At 33.7% G+C, this 16091-nt stretch overlaps 1 protein-coding gene across 4 annotated transcripts in view; it reads right to left on the minus strand.

The window, feature by feature from the left end:
- Positions 1-16091, minus strand: part of LOC128560742 (solute carrier organic anion transporter family member 1B3-like) — a 99671-nt gene that overhangs the window by 21399 nt on the left and 62181 nt on the right. For all 4 annotated transcript variants that reach the window (XM_053554113.1, XM_053554112.1, XM_053554114.1 and 1 more), the window contains 5 exons: positions 15335-15456; positions 13550-13696; positions 13251-13349; positions 5765-6007; positions 409-573 (listed from right to left, as the gene is read on the minus strand). In XM_053554113.1, the coding sequence (XP_053410088.1) occupies positions 409-573; positions 5765-6007; positions 13251-13349; positions 13550-13696; positions 15335-15456 (776 nt within the window). The remainder of the gene's footprint in view (positions 1-408; positions 574-5764; positions 6008-13250; positions 13350-13549; positions 13697-15334; positions 15457-16091) is intronic.

Consider the following 16091-nt stretch of genomic DNA (forward strand, 5'->3'; position numbering starts at 1 on the left):
ACATTGATGTTATATTTTTGTAAGTCACTGGGTCCTGATTTTAAAGTTCATGAACTGTAAGATTATCATGATTATATTATAAAAGGATTTGTCTCAGAATCTCAGCACTAAATTATACAATCCAATTATGCAGATACCAGGTCCACACATTTCATTCGCATGCAACTTTTCCTTTAGGAACTCGTACTTTGTGTAGCACATGATGCAACTTCAAATGCGGAACAATGATGCCACAAGATTGGCCAATTTGATAAAGTTTGAGAAAGAATGAAAGGAAATTATGCTTACGAAGCCATGAAATTGTCATCACCCTACACTATCACTTGGAACACAATTATTCAGTAGTCTGAATAATAGTTCATAGTCTGAACAGTTTATCAAACAAACAAGTAAAAACCTATGTCTTACCCAACAAAACGTTAGTGTGAGATGCTGACTGCCCATACTGTTGCTCGATGTATTTGAAGACATAAGTAAAGGAACCAATAAAGCTGCTTACTTGTAACAATGTCAAAATTACATATAGAACATACAGGGGATTGGTTAGGATGCTTTTCAAAGACTGGAAAAAACCTATAAAATTATAAAAATGAATGAAACATTATAATTTGACATAAATATATATCAATATCTGAATCTTACAAATATGTTAAAATTGCACAAAGACATAACACAGAAATGAATAGCAATCTCTCTTTTAACAGCTTTATAATAATCCTTCAATATTTTCCACAAGTACCTTAATATTTCTCTATTTAGTTCATTTTACCCTCAAATAGGATCACACATAAATGCTATTTTGGAACACGCTTTGTATTCACTTAATACTATTTAGTTACCCTTGCACTTTACCATACTATTGCATACATATTAAATCACTCATTTATTCATTCAACAAATATTTGGCTTTTAATTGACTACCAGGCAACGTGCTAAATGTTCAAGAAACAAAATTGAGTGAGCCATATGATGCCCCTTATCATTAGTATTTAATAATGTAATTATTATAGCAATAATATAATTATTAAATGTAAAGTTAAGAAAGATAGCATATCTAACACTCACAGAAATAAGAACATACGGGTTCAAAAATCTTAAATATCAATTTAGTATGAGGACTCAGACCTTTTGTTTCCGGTTGTACAGCTTTTCTGTCATAAAATACAGCGTCGTTAAATCCTGGTAGTAGTATACATCAGCTGTTTAAGACGCATGAAGGAGAGACTGGAGATAATGATGCTGTGTCTCGATAGCATGACGGTTATTACAACTAACTGCTATGCAGTTAGTGCAAGAATCAATGCCTACAACCTTTTTCTTCTCACTGTATTTTTTAGTTATTTTATCCATTCCCAGTAGGCACATAACTAAGGTTCTCTCTACTAAGCAGGTCACTATCCTACAAACACAGTTGATAATATAGATGATTTTTACAGTTGTCCTATTTTTACATCTTCCTTATCTTCTCCATTTTTGGTGGACTCACAGTCAACCCTGGCCCTTATAAACTTAGACAATCCATTAAATTTTGTAGTTTTATTTGGTAGAGTGGAAGCATAGTATACACAAAACAAAAATTTCTTGGTACGCTATTTTTAGTGTGACTGTTAAATTATAAAAACTTTTAATCCAGTTGTGTGCTGATAAACATTTAACTGACTCTTGTGGAAACATGCCCCCATTTGTAGTATTTCCTAATGTTCATGGTAATAAATGGTGACAAATTCTCTTGTTATGGACAATTTCAAGCTACCAGTATAGCTGAAATTTAACAATCCTCTCTCACGAGCTCCAGTACACTATTACTCTTGAGTTAGCACGATGGAGTAGAAAAAAATAATAAAATGGGTAACTGGAAGAACTAATGAAAGAAAAACCTTGGGCTACACATGAAAATTTGTAATCTTACTTCGAAGAAAACTTGAAAATTTTGCCTAGAGTGTAGGGGTTGCACTGCTTTGGCCTTGACTATTTCATCACTTCTTTCAATCTGAAAACTGCTGTTAAAGCATCATTGTTTAAAAATGAAAAAAGACACTACTACTGATGCCACCAAAATATAAAAGGTCATCAGAAACTATTATAAACAACTATATGCCCACAAACTAGAAATAGATGTATTCTTGGAAACATAAATCCTATCAGGATTGAACCAGAAAGAAATAGAACTCCAGGACAAAGCTACAATAAATCTCCCAACAACGTCAAAAACATTCCCAAGGACAGATGAATTCAAAACTGAATTCTATTAAACATATAAAGAACTAATACCAATCCTCTTGAAACTGTTCCAGAATATTGAGTAGTAGGAGGAAAGTACTTACAATTCATTCTATGAGACTAATGTTAGCCTGATACCCAAACCACACAAAGACACCCAGAAAAAGAAAACTGTACATCAATATCCTGCTGAATATATACACACAAACCCTCAAAAAAAAAAATGCTAGCAAATCAACCCAACAACATATTAAAAAGATAATATGTCATTATCAAGTGGGTTTTATAGCAAGGATATAAGTAGGAATCAACGTACACAAATCAATAAATGTAATACATCACATAAACAGAATTAAGGATAAAATCACATGACCATCTCAATAGACAGAAAAAACGTTTGATAAAATACAAAGGTCAGTAGCATCTCTACATGCTAACACCTGTCTAGCCAAGAAAAGAATCAAGATGGCAATCTCATTTATAATAGCTACAAAAAAATAAAATAAAGAATGGAGAAGCATGAATCCTATGTACTCAATCTTGATATGAGGACAATTAATGACAATTAAGGTTATGGGGGGGGAAGCAGAAAGAGAGAGGGAGGGAGTGGGGTGGGGCCTTAGTGTGTGTCACACTTTATGGGGGCAGGACATGATTGCAAGAGGGACTTTACCTAGCAATTGCAATCAGTGTAACTGGCTTATTGTACCCTCAATGAATCCCCAACAATAAAAAAAAAAAGAAAAAAAAAATAAAAATAAAATAAAATGCCTAGAAATGTATTTAACCAAGGAGGTAAAAGATCTCTAGAAGGAAAACTACAAAATGGTGATGAAAAAAGATTATAGATGACACAAATAAATGGAAAAATATCCTATGCTCATGGATAGGAAAAAGTTAATTTCATTAAAATGACCATACTACCTAAAAAAAGGTATAACTTCCATGCAATCCCTGTCAAAATACTAATGTCATTTTTCACAGAATAGGAAAGAAAAATTCTAAAGTTTATTTGGAATCAAAAACCCCAAAAGCCAAAGCTATCTTGAGCAAAAGGAAGAAGCTGGAGGCATCACCTTGTCTGATTTCAAATTACACTAGAAGGCTATCACAACAAAAACACATGGTACTGGTATAAAAAGAGACACATAAATCAATGGAACAAAATGGAACAAAATAGATAACCCAGAACTAAAACCACATAGTAACATCCAACTATTCTGATTATTTACAAAGTTGAAAGAACATAAATGGGGAAAGGACACCCTTTTCAATAAGTGTTGGCAGGAAAATGGATTGTCAATTTTCTTCTATGAAGAAGAATAAAGAAACTGAACCCCTATCTCTCACCATATACAAAAATTAACTCAAGCTGGATTTGAGCTGAAATTATAAAAGTATTGCAGTCTATGGGCCACATGCAGATTTTCTGAGAACTATTTTATCTGTGTTGTTGTATATTACAAAAAAAAATGCATGGACTTTTTGGTTTTTTGCTCATCAGCTTTTGTATTGTGTATTTAATATATATCCCAAGACAATTCTTATTAAATGTGTGGCAGAAAAGAAAAGAGTTGGACACCCTGGTAGGTTTGGGCAGATATTTCATGATTAAGACCTAAAACTTAAGGGCAACAAAACAAAAATAAACAAATAAGACTTTATTAAACTACATAGCTTCTGTACATCTAAAGAAATAATCAACAGAGTAAACAGAAAACATGAAGAATGGGAATAAATATTTACAAACTATACATCTGACTCAAGACTAATGTCTTGAATTTATAAGAAAATCAAACATCTCGACAACAAAACCTACAATTAAGCCCATAAAAAGTAGGCTAACGACATGAGTAGACATTTTTCAAAAGAAGACCTATTAGTTGCCAAAAAGTATATGAAAAAATGTTCAACATCACTAATCATCAGAGAAATGTAAATTAAAACCACAATGAAATATTATCTTACATCGATCATAATGACTATTTTTAAAAAGATAAAAAATAAGAAGATGCTGGTTGGTAAGGATATGGGAAAAAGGGAATTTATATACTCTGGTGGAAATGCAGATTAGTGTAACCTCTCTTTCACATAGAACTAAAAATAGAACTACCATACAATGCAGCAATTCCACTACTAGGTAGTTACCAAAGGGGGAAAAAATCTGTATAGAAATAAGATATCTATACTAAAATGTTTGTTGCAGCACTATCATAATAGGAAAGCTGTGGAGTCAACCTAAATGTCCATCAACAGAGGATTGGATAAAGAAAGTGTGGTGCATATATGTGTATAAATATATATATGCAATATTCTCAGCTATAAAAAAAAGAATGAAATAACATCTTTTGCATCAACATTCATGGAACTGGAGACCATTATCTTAAGTGAAACTACTCAGATATAGAAAGACAAATACTGCACGTTCTCACTTGTAAGTGGGAGCTAAACAATATGTACACATGGAAGCAGAATGTGTAACGACAATGGAGATTCAAAGGGTTTGGATAATGGGAGGTTACTTGGTGAATACAACACCAGTTCCTTCAGTGATGAATGCACTCAAGGCTCTGACTTCACCATAATGTAATACACCAATGCAACAAAATTCAACTTGTATTCCATGAATATATACAAATAAAGATTAATGATGCGGAGACCCCCCTCTGTTTCAATTATCTTGCTCTTGCTGCTTCTGGATCATTCTCCTGGTCGTTGCTTATTAATGCTTTTTCATTAGCCCCTTGGGCTTATTTTAGAAAGAGAAGGCACTATCAGATGGTGGAGGATCCTAATTTACATTACGGGCTCCAATTCTCTTAATTACCGCTACTATTAACATTTCATTATTGACTCTTTAAGTAAGAAATATATTTATACATATATATGCATAGAGATATGCATTTGATTATGAATAAAAATAATCTTAGCTTATTAGTTATTAGGTAAACTTAAAGTAAGGTGTAATTAAAGTTTACCTAGAGAGAAATGTCTCCTGATGTCCTACTTTTTACTCTATCTCTCCATATGAAAATTTTTAAATGTAATCTTACTGTAGTACCTAAGACACTTTATTGCCATTAACTCTATACTTCTCAGTATCACCCGCTAGGTAGTAAATTCTTGAGAAATAGAGGCATTGTCCTATCACCAGGGCAAAGTATGGTGGCTGGTATCATTTGTTGAATAAATGAATTAATTAACTATTACAATTATTTTAACCCTATATTATTAAACTTTGATAATACATTATATTATATCAAAATAAATACACATTCTTTGGCTTATAAAGAATAGATGGTTTTAGCTTTTGGTTATTTTCTCCCTGCTAAAGAGCACAAACTTCATCCTCATCAGTTTTTTATGTTATCAGGAAATATTTCCTAATTTTAATAGGAGTTCTAGAAAAATAATTCAGCCAAATTTAGTGCAGATGAAAGTTAATTTTATATGTTTTGGGTAAGATTTATTATGGTGGAGTACATAGTCTCCCTTTTCATTAAAATTAACAATTTCAAGTTGACTATGAATATAAAATACTTACCAGTCACACTATTGGTAACACTGTTTTTAAGGTTGGGCAAATTAGCAGACTGATTCCTTTCTTCTTCTGTTTTGAGCAAATGCGAAGATGTTGAAATTCTCCTTTCTTTCTGTGGTGTATGTGGACTTTTGGGCAAGAAAAAGAATGGTATGGAAGAAGTAATGGATATTAGTCCAGACACTAGGAAACCAAGCCACCAAGCACCAACCCAACGAGAGTCTTTAGGAGTTATTCTGATAGTGCCTAGAATAAACAATTAGAAAAAAACAATCAACAATCATTGTGAAAATAGTAAGCTCTGAGAAACAATGGCCACAATTGCTGTTCTCCATAGATGAAGAAAATAAATTATATTTCTAAGACATTTCTTTCTTGTCATATTTTTCCATCTCTGAATCCAAGATAAGTCTAACGTTGGATAACACCTTGCAACTAGTATTGTTAAGGAATCAGTCATAACATTGTTGTCATTGCTTGAGATTGTGGAAATTGGTGACTTTTCTGAATACATAATTGGACAACTGACATCATTAGACACTTAAGCCTATAGAGCATTTAAGAACTATTTATGGAAAGAGTATCAATCCTCACCTCATTCTTGTCTGAAAATGTTTATGGCACTGTCTGTGAAGTCAAGAAAGCACTTTTTGTTGAATAAAATATGAATGAAATAACACAATCCTGTTAACTCTCATTGTTTACATTATATAATATTGAGATGAATATACATTCTTTGGCTTACAAAGAACTGATATTTTTAGTCTTTGGTTTAAACAAAGGTAGTTTGCAAAAAAATCCACCATTAAAGGTCCTCCCACAGAACACCTGCATCTCCATCTCTCTAGACAGTGCAGAGGATGAAAAAAATACACACAATAAAAATTTATGTTTAAAAGTAACCTAGAGGAGTTGAACTCTAAATGTCAGGGATGATGTAACCATTTTATTTCAAATACACTTTCTTTTAAAGCATGCATAAGAGTAATATGTAAATGCTGCATCTCAAGTATAAATGAGCTATTTTAGTAGGTATAAAATAAACATTCTAAGTAAGAAGAAAGTATACCTATCAGCAAGATAGCAGAATAGGAAGCTATCTGCTTCCTATTCTGGACTCCCTCCTCCCACCACCAACACACTGATTAAATAGCAATACGCATATCTATTGCATTTGTGAGAAATCCAGAAACTAGTTGAGAGGTTCCTGTACTTCAGGCAAGTGAAAAATCAGACACATTGAGACTGGGAAATAAATCAGTGACACCCTCTTGCCACAATTCTCCACTCAGCATAGGACCATATAATCAGAAGAACTAGCAATTTGAACTAGTGTGTGGGCACTTGCCACAGCACTTTCCACTGGCTAAACACAGAGTGAGTGGGAAAGAACAAAACAACTCCCAGCTTCTTCCTGGGGAGGGAAAGAGTTGAACTATAATCCAACATTTCAACTTTTACAGGTATTACCCAAGGGACAGGCTCCTATCTCTAAGGACCCAGCATATCCTAGACCTCTGGGGGCTACAGAGAAAAAATGTGGCAGTTGGAACTTGTATGTGGGCACTCAACATAGCTCCTCCCCTCAACTTCTTGTCAAGTTAGCAGGCAACAAAACAAAACAAAGAAACTTAGCTCTCAGTTTCTCTGTGGGTGGGGAAAGATTTTATGTTTTCTAAGTTTTACTCAAGGAACTGGCTTTATCTTGCCTTTTGGGGGCTAGGTGTATGCTGGACCCTTATGGGGGATCCAAAGAACAAAAAGGGTAAACTAGTTATGCGCATTTGTCATATCTCCTCCCAGATCCCAGATCTATGTATGTTAAGGAGGTAAAAACCCTTGGTTCCTAAATTATCCCTGGGAAGGAAAAGAATTGAATGGTATGCCAAAAGTCCAAACTGTTCTGGGAATTGATCATGGGAATGGCTTCCGTCTTAACTGTGTAAAAGTGCTGATAGGATCCTGCACATTCTAGCTGTCTTGGGGCTCCTAAGAAAAAGACTGCAGCTTGGACAAGCATGAAGATTTGAGAGGCCCAGAGAAACTCTGGCTGGGTTGATGAATTAATGTTTTCTACTGTATAAGGCCATTCCATGAAGAGTATTGTTGGGGTGTGTGTGTGTGAATCATTTTAATTCTAATATAAAAATTAAAAGGTGAAATCCTTAAAAGTAAGTATATCTAAAAATACATTAGTGGGTACACAGTATAAATAGATGTAAATGTAAATTCATTAAGATAACTTATGTTAGTAAATATAAAGTTTTTGTATGCAATTGATGTTATTATCAGCTTAAAATAGACTTGTATTTTAAGTGAGTCTCAAGTTAGCCACAAAACAATCTATAGAAGTTATAAAAAAAGGGGGAAAAAAAGAATTAAAGCAACTCGATACAAAAAAATCATGAAATTGTAAAGGAAGACAGCCAAAGAGGGAAGAAAGTACTACAATAAATAGAAACAAACAATTAACAAAATGACAATAGTTAATCCTTTCCCATCAATAATCAGCCTAAATGTAAAGGAATTAAACTCTCTTAAAAAATTCAGTAAAGCTGCAGATACAAAATCACCATAAGAAACAGTGGCATCTCCATACTAATCAGGAGATAGGTGGTTACAGTATATGGCACACCTCTTAGAGGTAGGACATAATTATAAGAGGGACTTTACCTAACAAATGCAATTAGTGTGAACTAATTCTTTGTACCCTCCATGAAATGAAAGATTTATGCACCGAAAACTTCAAAACGTTGGTGAAAGAAATTAAAGAAGCCACAAGCAATTGGAAACACATCCCACATTCATGGACTGAAAAACTTGATAATGCTAAATTTCTATACTATCCAAACATATCTACAGATTCAATGTGACACCTATCAAAATCCTCATGCAAGATGAATAAATTCTAGAAATCTGCTGTACAACATTTTGGCTACAATTCAACATACTGTATCATATGGTTGACCTTTGAACTGTGAGGGGTTTTGTGCCATATCTACAATCTCTTTCATAATTTCCTTGATTGGCTCCATTGTGAATACTGTGAAGTCAAGCACAACTTCCAGACACAGTTTTCCAGAAGAAATTTATTATGTGGGGCCTAATCGTTTTCGTGTTTTTTCTACACAATGCTGCATCTTCAATGGTGTAATCCTTCTAGGCTTTTATGATGTTGTCTCTATCAGTGTTCTCTTCTATAGCATTGACAATCCTTTCAATAAATCTCCTCAATAAATGAAGGGATATGTTAAAGTTCCATATTCCTTCATCCCTGATCTAGAGACTGAATTAGAGATATTGTGTTTGGGGGAAATGCCCTTGGTGTTGAATTGATGGGGCTTTGGGTGATCAGGGGAATTTTCCAATATAAAATACTTTTAAAAGACAGTCCTGTTGGGCAGTGCCTGTGGCTCAGTGAGTAGGGTGTTGGCCCCATGTACTGACGGTGGCAGGTTCAAAACCAGCCCTGGCCAAACTGAATAAAAAAAAAAAAAAAAAAAGACAATCCTGTTTATTTTTGTTGTTGCTGTAATTGCCTTTGGGGGTCTTAGTCATAAATTCTTTGCCTACACTGATATTTAGAAGAACTTTTCTTGTATTTTCTTCTAGAACTGTTGTGGTTTCATGCATTGCATTCAAATATTTTATTTATCTTGAATTAATTTTTGTAAGTGGTAGGAGATAGGGGTCTTGCCTCATTTTACTACATGTGGCTGTCCAAGTCTCCCAGTACTATTGACTGAATAGGGCCTCTTTCCCCCAGTGTATGTTGTTATGCACTTTGTCAAAGATAAGTTGGTTGTAGGTAGATGGTTTTAAATCTAGGGGTTTTTTTTGCTTTTTTTTTTTTGTCTTCCATTGGTCTGTGTCTCAATTTTTGTACCAAAATCATACTGTTTTGGTTATTGAAGCTTTGTAGTATAGTTTGAAGTCTGATAAGATGCTGCCTCCAGATTTTTTCTTTTTGTTTAAGATTGATTTGGCTATTTAGACTCTTTTTTGATTCCAAACATAGACTAGAATTATTTTCCTATAATATTGCATCTTTATATTAGTTTGTATTTCTCTTATTGCCAATGGCATCGTGCATATCAGTATTTTCTGTGTATATATATTGATAAGTTTCTGTATATAATATGGTAGTAAATGGTGAAATAGACTAATGCCCAATATACCCCGTTTCCCCAAAAATAAGACATCCTCCGAATATAAGACCTACTTATAGGAAAGATAAGATGTCCCCTGAAAATAAGACCTAGCGCATCTTCGGGAGCACACCTTAAAATAAGACACTGTCTTATTTTCGGGAAAACAGGGTATTTATTTTTTTAAATCTCTCTATATGTGTCCATGTATAGTTCAAATCTGTGTTGTTCTGAGGTCACTTGTACCTTTGAAATCTGTCAAGAGGTTAGATCTTATGTTAATTGTTCTTCCTACAATAAAATAAAAATCATAAGAAAATATATGCACACAGAAATACACACATACATACACACACCGTCAAAGTTTGGAGCACAATTTAATGGTGCCATTACTCTTTAATCTGTAAGAAAACTCATTAACATGAGAAAACACTGACTTGATTTAAAACTATATAGAAGTAAATTATTATTTTTAAGTATGCACATATCTGTGTTTAAGATTTATTAACATGATTATATATTTAATAATCAACAACAGAGACAGACTTCAGGAAATAAGTGGTTAAATTGGTGACTTTCTCAATGTGCTAAATATTTATTCATCACCTGTCAGAAATGTAATTTTGATGCTATTTTTTTCTGTTCTTTTACTGATCTACACATAAGAACTAAAGATCATAACCTAACTAGATATGATCTGCCAAAATATTTTCCTTTGCTCACACACATCTTAATCATTGGAAAATTCTACATCAAAATATTGGTTTCTGAGTTTTCTTAAAAACTATTCTGAAGAGCTTGTCAATAGTGCCTAAATTTCTGCCTAATATTCTGAAAAGAATATGCCAGGGCTGAGGAGCATACGTGCTTTAGGGTGAACAGGGAAAGCAATGTACTACCACTAATTCTTTCCAGTCTAACCATCACATCCTAATTTCCTATACCTGACACTCTTTACTCATTTATGTTATCTTCGTCATAACATAACAAAGTATAATTTATACTTTTTGTCAAAGTATACTTTATAATAAGTTTGCTTCATATTCATCACTGAATAACAGAAGATGTAATACTGTCTGAAGATTCAGTGGTAGAAACGGAATCATCATGAGTTATAAAATACTGTGATTAATTATTTCTGAACAGAGTAGAGAAGTTACAAAACTATTAACCACCATTTATTTCTACATTCTTAGGGCTAAAAATAATGATTAAATTGGAGGTGAACGAGTAAAAATCTTGTTCATAATGTGTATCCTCTCTACATCACATGTCTAAAACAGAAGACATAAAAGATTTCAACAGGTACTGGCTACTGGCTTTAATTTTGTATCAGCAAACAATTTCAAACTTGTGACTACTGTTGGCCTACCATGAGGTCTACTTCATTTTGGAAATGAATCCTTTGGTATATCTGGAGTGATCTATTGACATCCTGGTGAGATAGAAAATCATATTTGTACTTTCACAAACACTGATCAGTTATCGTATGTTAGGACAAAAACCATTCTGTGATGTTCTAGAAGAGCTGGCAGGTAAGTCCACAAATGTTTATGGCTCATTGTGATAAGGGCTGCTACAAAGCCACACTCTTGGTGATTAATAGGAATACCTAGTTTGGGGCTGATGGGGCTAAAGGTGAGGTAAGGCTTCTCTGAAAAGGAGCCACATTTTGGAAGAGAATTTAGGAAGTATGCAAATGAAAAAGAGAGAAAACAAAAAAGTGTAAGTAAATGTAGAGAAGTGCGAGATTAGAGGGCACATCAAAAGACCTGGGCGGTATGGCTGGGGCCTAAGGTATGTTGTATATTGTCAACATATACAACAGGAGAGAGGTCAATAGTGAAAAAGGGTGAAAAAGATCATAGAGTCACATTGTATATTGTCAACATATACCAACAGGAGAGAGGGCAATAGTAAAAAAGGGTGAGAAAGATCATAGAGTCATGTGTGTCATTCTTAGGAGTTTGGCTCTTATCCTTACACACAGCATGAAGCCATTGAAAGATCTTAAACAAGAAATGACATGGATCAGATTTGCTTAGAAAGATTATTCTGGAAGCAATATGAATAAGAATGGGTAAAACTGGAGGCAGAGAGTTGGGTGAAAGGTTATGCAGTAATTTAGTCAATAATTGAATTAAGGTAAAGATATTCATCTAGAGAGGGAATATAGAGAATAATGTAGGTTTGTGGGTAAAACGATAAGCCCAGAGTTTGACCTGTTGAGTTCCAAGTACTAATAAGACATGTAAGAAGAAAAAATAAGCTAGAACTAGAAATACCATTTAAAACAAATTATAAAAAAGTATCCATTAGGATTAGTAAATCTAGATAGAAATGGATTATGTTTCATCGGGGGTAAATGAAAGATTATAGTGGAATGAGAACTGGATGGGAGGTAAGAAGATGAGATATTTAATTTAAATTATTTTCTTCTAGGTGCTTGGCTCTGGAGAGAAATAGAACAACAGAAGTTTATCCAGAAAGTTGTTTGGAGGTCATAAAAAATTGTCCTAATATTAAAAAAAAAAGATTGAAGGGACTTGAGTGTGTTTGCTTCTGCAACAGAGAAGAGCAGAGATATAGGGGTTGAAGATGCAGGATGTATCAGGCCAAGAATGAACGGCACCAGCTCTTGGAAGAGGCAGGAAGAGGGAGTCTAAACCCCGGGTGTACCTATGAATATTGAGTGAAGATAAATACCTTTTCACTGAGGCAGGAAAAAGAAATATAGATATGACACAGGAATATTTGTCAGAGGAAGGACTGAAGTTAATGATCTTTATTTCTTCTATGAATTAAGAAGGAAAACATGCTCTGAGAGTGAGGAGGAAGATCTGGATGTCATTTTGTGTCCGCTCCTTCTTTCATTTGTGCAATGAGCACTTATTAAATGTTGCCATATGCCATGCCCTCTGCAAGGACCTGATCACAACCGAGGGACACAGTGGAGTCTCTCAAACCACGCCAGACATAAAATGCAGAAGCCACAAGAAGGCTTTAGTAAAGCAGTCTTTGAAGTTCAACATTCAAACCACCAGGAACTGAAAAATAAATTTTACCCGATGGGGCAGTCAGTTATAGGAGAGGGGAATTTTAAATTTGGTTATTTTGGAATGAGTAATCTAAAATAAGTTTGTTAAAATTCACTCATTTTATGCTTATAAAAGCAAGATATGAATAGGAGCTGAATTTTATTTTTTATTCTACTTACTAATGCATTTATTTCCTGCTTGTAACGTTTGAAAGATATTGAGCAAAGGACTATTGAAAGAGTGAATTCAATTATTTGGAAGAATTGTGTCCTGTACTAGATAACTTGTTCTGATTGTACTTACTCAGATCTACAAATCCAACATCCACGTACAGTTTAGCACACAGAGATCCCAGTATAAAGCCAATGATTGGACCAATCATTGCTATTGAATGCAAACAACCTGAAAATATTAACAGAACAACTTTTGACAGATGACAGGGATTCATGAGTCTTATTCAACATGTTTTATATAGTAGTATTACACAATACATGTCTCCAAATAATTGTTCTATTAAGTAAAAGAATGAATTTAGTAACAATGTCATTTCAATGCTACACCAGGGAAAATAATCACATAATATGAGATTTTCTGTACATTACCTATATAGAAAGAAGAATGTCCTTCCCTAGCAAAATCATCAAGGTAGGAAATCCCCAGTGGAGAGATGGGGGTTTCCCCTATTCCACGAAGCATATTCCCCATTAAGACATAGATCCACATGTACGACCCTGATTCCTTTACACAACCTATACAGACAAGAGAGTGTTTTATTTTAAACACTGATTTTAGCATTCCTATTAGAAATCCAGCTAACTTAAATCCTTAATTATTTCATTTAGTTTTTTTTCTAATTATACTTGATTCACATTTACTTGGCAAAGTTTGAAAATACAGAGAAGCACACACCAAAAAAACAATTAAAAATTATCTGCAATCCCATTACATACAGAAGTTGGCTTCAAATGTTGTTAAACATCTTGCACATTGTTACAGCCCAAAAATATGCATCATATTTATCATGTACATTATATACTTAACTATCCCATTCACATTATAATGTGCTTATATAGTTATCAGTATATTATAAAATTTCCCTGTTCAGATTTATTTTATATCAAAAATATTTTTAAATTTTCATTCTGTTAAATAAGGATGTCATGGCTATCATTATAAATAACTCTTTAGCACCCTCCTGGTTGTTTCTTTAAAATAATCAATAAAAGTAGAACTGATAAGTAGGTCGATATATTTTTGTTCTTTTATATTAGAAATTTTAATCTCCAGGAAAGATTATAAAGTTATGCATGTCCAGCAATATATAATACAGGATGGATGTAAAGTTTCTGTGTAATTTACTGTTTTAAACTATTTTAAATTACACATGAACTTAATGTCTACCCTATATTTCTTCTCCACCTGATTTCTTTGTTTTTAATCTTTTCTTATCTAATAGGTAGAAAAAATTTTACATTATACTTTGTAATAATTATTTATGACTTGTGTTAGAATAGGTATAAGATTTTTAGTTGGTATAATATTTTGCGTTGTTCATAAAGGGCAAATTTTACACTATTTACCTATTCCATGTTGCACTTTTCTATTTTAAGTACATGCTATTAGACAATTTTCTACTAAAATCATTCTCCTTTTCGATCTACTCTTTATATAAAATACAGTTATCCCTCCATATGCATTAGAAATTTGTTCCAGGACCACCCATGTGTATCCAAATTCAGACAAAGCCAAATCCTACATTTGGTCTTGTGGAACCCATGTAACAGAAAATAGGCCCTCAGAGTACCCAGGTGGCTTCTGGGGAGTTTGGGTTTTTTTTTTCTGAGACAGTCTCACCTTGTTGCCCAGGCTACACTGCCATGGTATTATCATAGCTTATAGCAACCTTAAACTCCTTGGTTCAAGCCATGCTCCTGTCTCAGCTGCCCGAGTAGCTGTAACTACAGTTGCCTGCCACCATGCACCGCTAGTCTTTTCTATTTTTAGTAGAGAGGGATATTGCTCTTTCTTGGGCTGGTTTTGAACTTTTGAGTTAAAGTCATCCTCCTATCCTGACTTCACAAAGTGCTAGCATTACAGGTATGAGCCACCTTGACTGGTTTGCAGGTTTTGTATCCTGTGAATACGACATTTTTGATTCATGTTTAATTGAAAAATATCTGCATATAAATGGAAGCACACAGTTCAAACTTGTGTTGTTCAAGGGTCAACTGTATTTATTATTACCACTATGATTTGTATGCATGGAAGGGTCAAATGCCTTTCCTATTTTTCAAATCAATTTTGCTAATACATATTACAATAATTTTATAGACATAATTAAATTTATAAATTTTAGAATATTTTTTACTATCACTGTTAATTCTTACCTTTTCCCAGTATCTCAGGTGAGGTTGCATTGAATGGTAAAGTTTGATTAATTAAACAGGTTGCTAAGCTTGATGCTGAATTTTCTGATGTGTCAATATGAGTTTCTCTAGAATACCTGTAACTATAAGAACATCACCGGTTTAACATTTTGCTTATCTACTGAATATTTCCACTTTTTCTAGAAATACCAAGAGATTTTCCCTTTTATCTGTACCATTCTTTTCTCCCAGTTACCAGAATCCTCTTTGTCAGTTTGTCAGCCTATATTTTGAGAAAGGCAAGAGGCAAAAGTGAAAAGGGAGTGTCCACTTAGAAATCTCATTCAATATTCCCCTGATGAGGTGGGTCATCACTTTGTGCTTATATTCTGGCCAAGATATGAAATATCCTTATTTCCTCTACTTTGATTAAAACCATTAACTGTTTCTATTCATCTCTTTGGATTATCTTCAGAGATAGCCAGTCCATCTGATTTTCTTTCTTAGACATTGTTTCTTTCTGATATTCAACTCTTTGAAACTTATTTTTAAAATTCTAAGCTTTTTCCACTTGATGAGGCAGAACTTAATGGAAACAACAGAGACGGAGTCAGAATGGAGACAAATATTGACACTCCCCCAAACACTGAGATATCCTGTGAGCTTCAAAGGCAGCCTACTGTATGTCAGGTGTTAAGTTCAGTTTCAAAGAGCTAGAAATAAAACACATAGTGTTGTACCTAGGGAATTTCATGCTCTCTAAGATAAATGAATATGA

The sequence above is a fragment of the Nycticebus coucang genome, chromosome 12, assembly GCF_027406575.1.
Source record: "Nycticebus coucang isolate mNycCou1 chromosome 12, mNycCou1.pri, whole genome shotgun sequence".
NCBI lineage: Eukaryota > Metazoa > Chordata > Mammalia > Primates > Lorisidae > Nycticebus > Nycticebus coucang.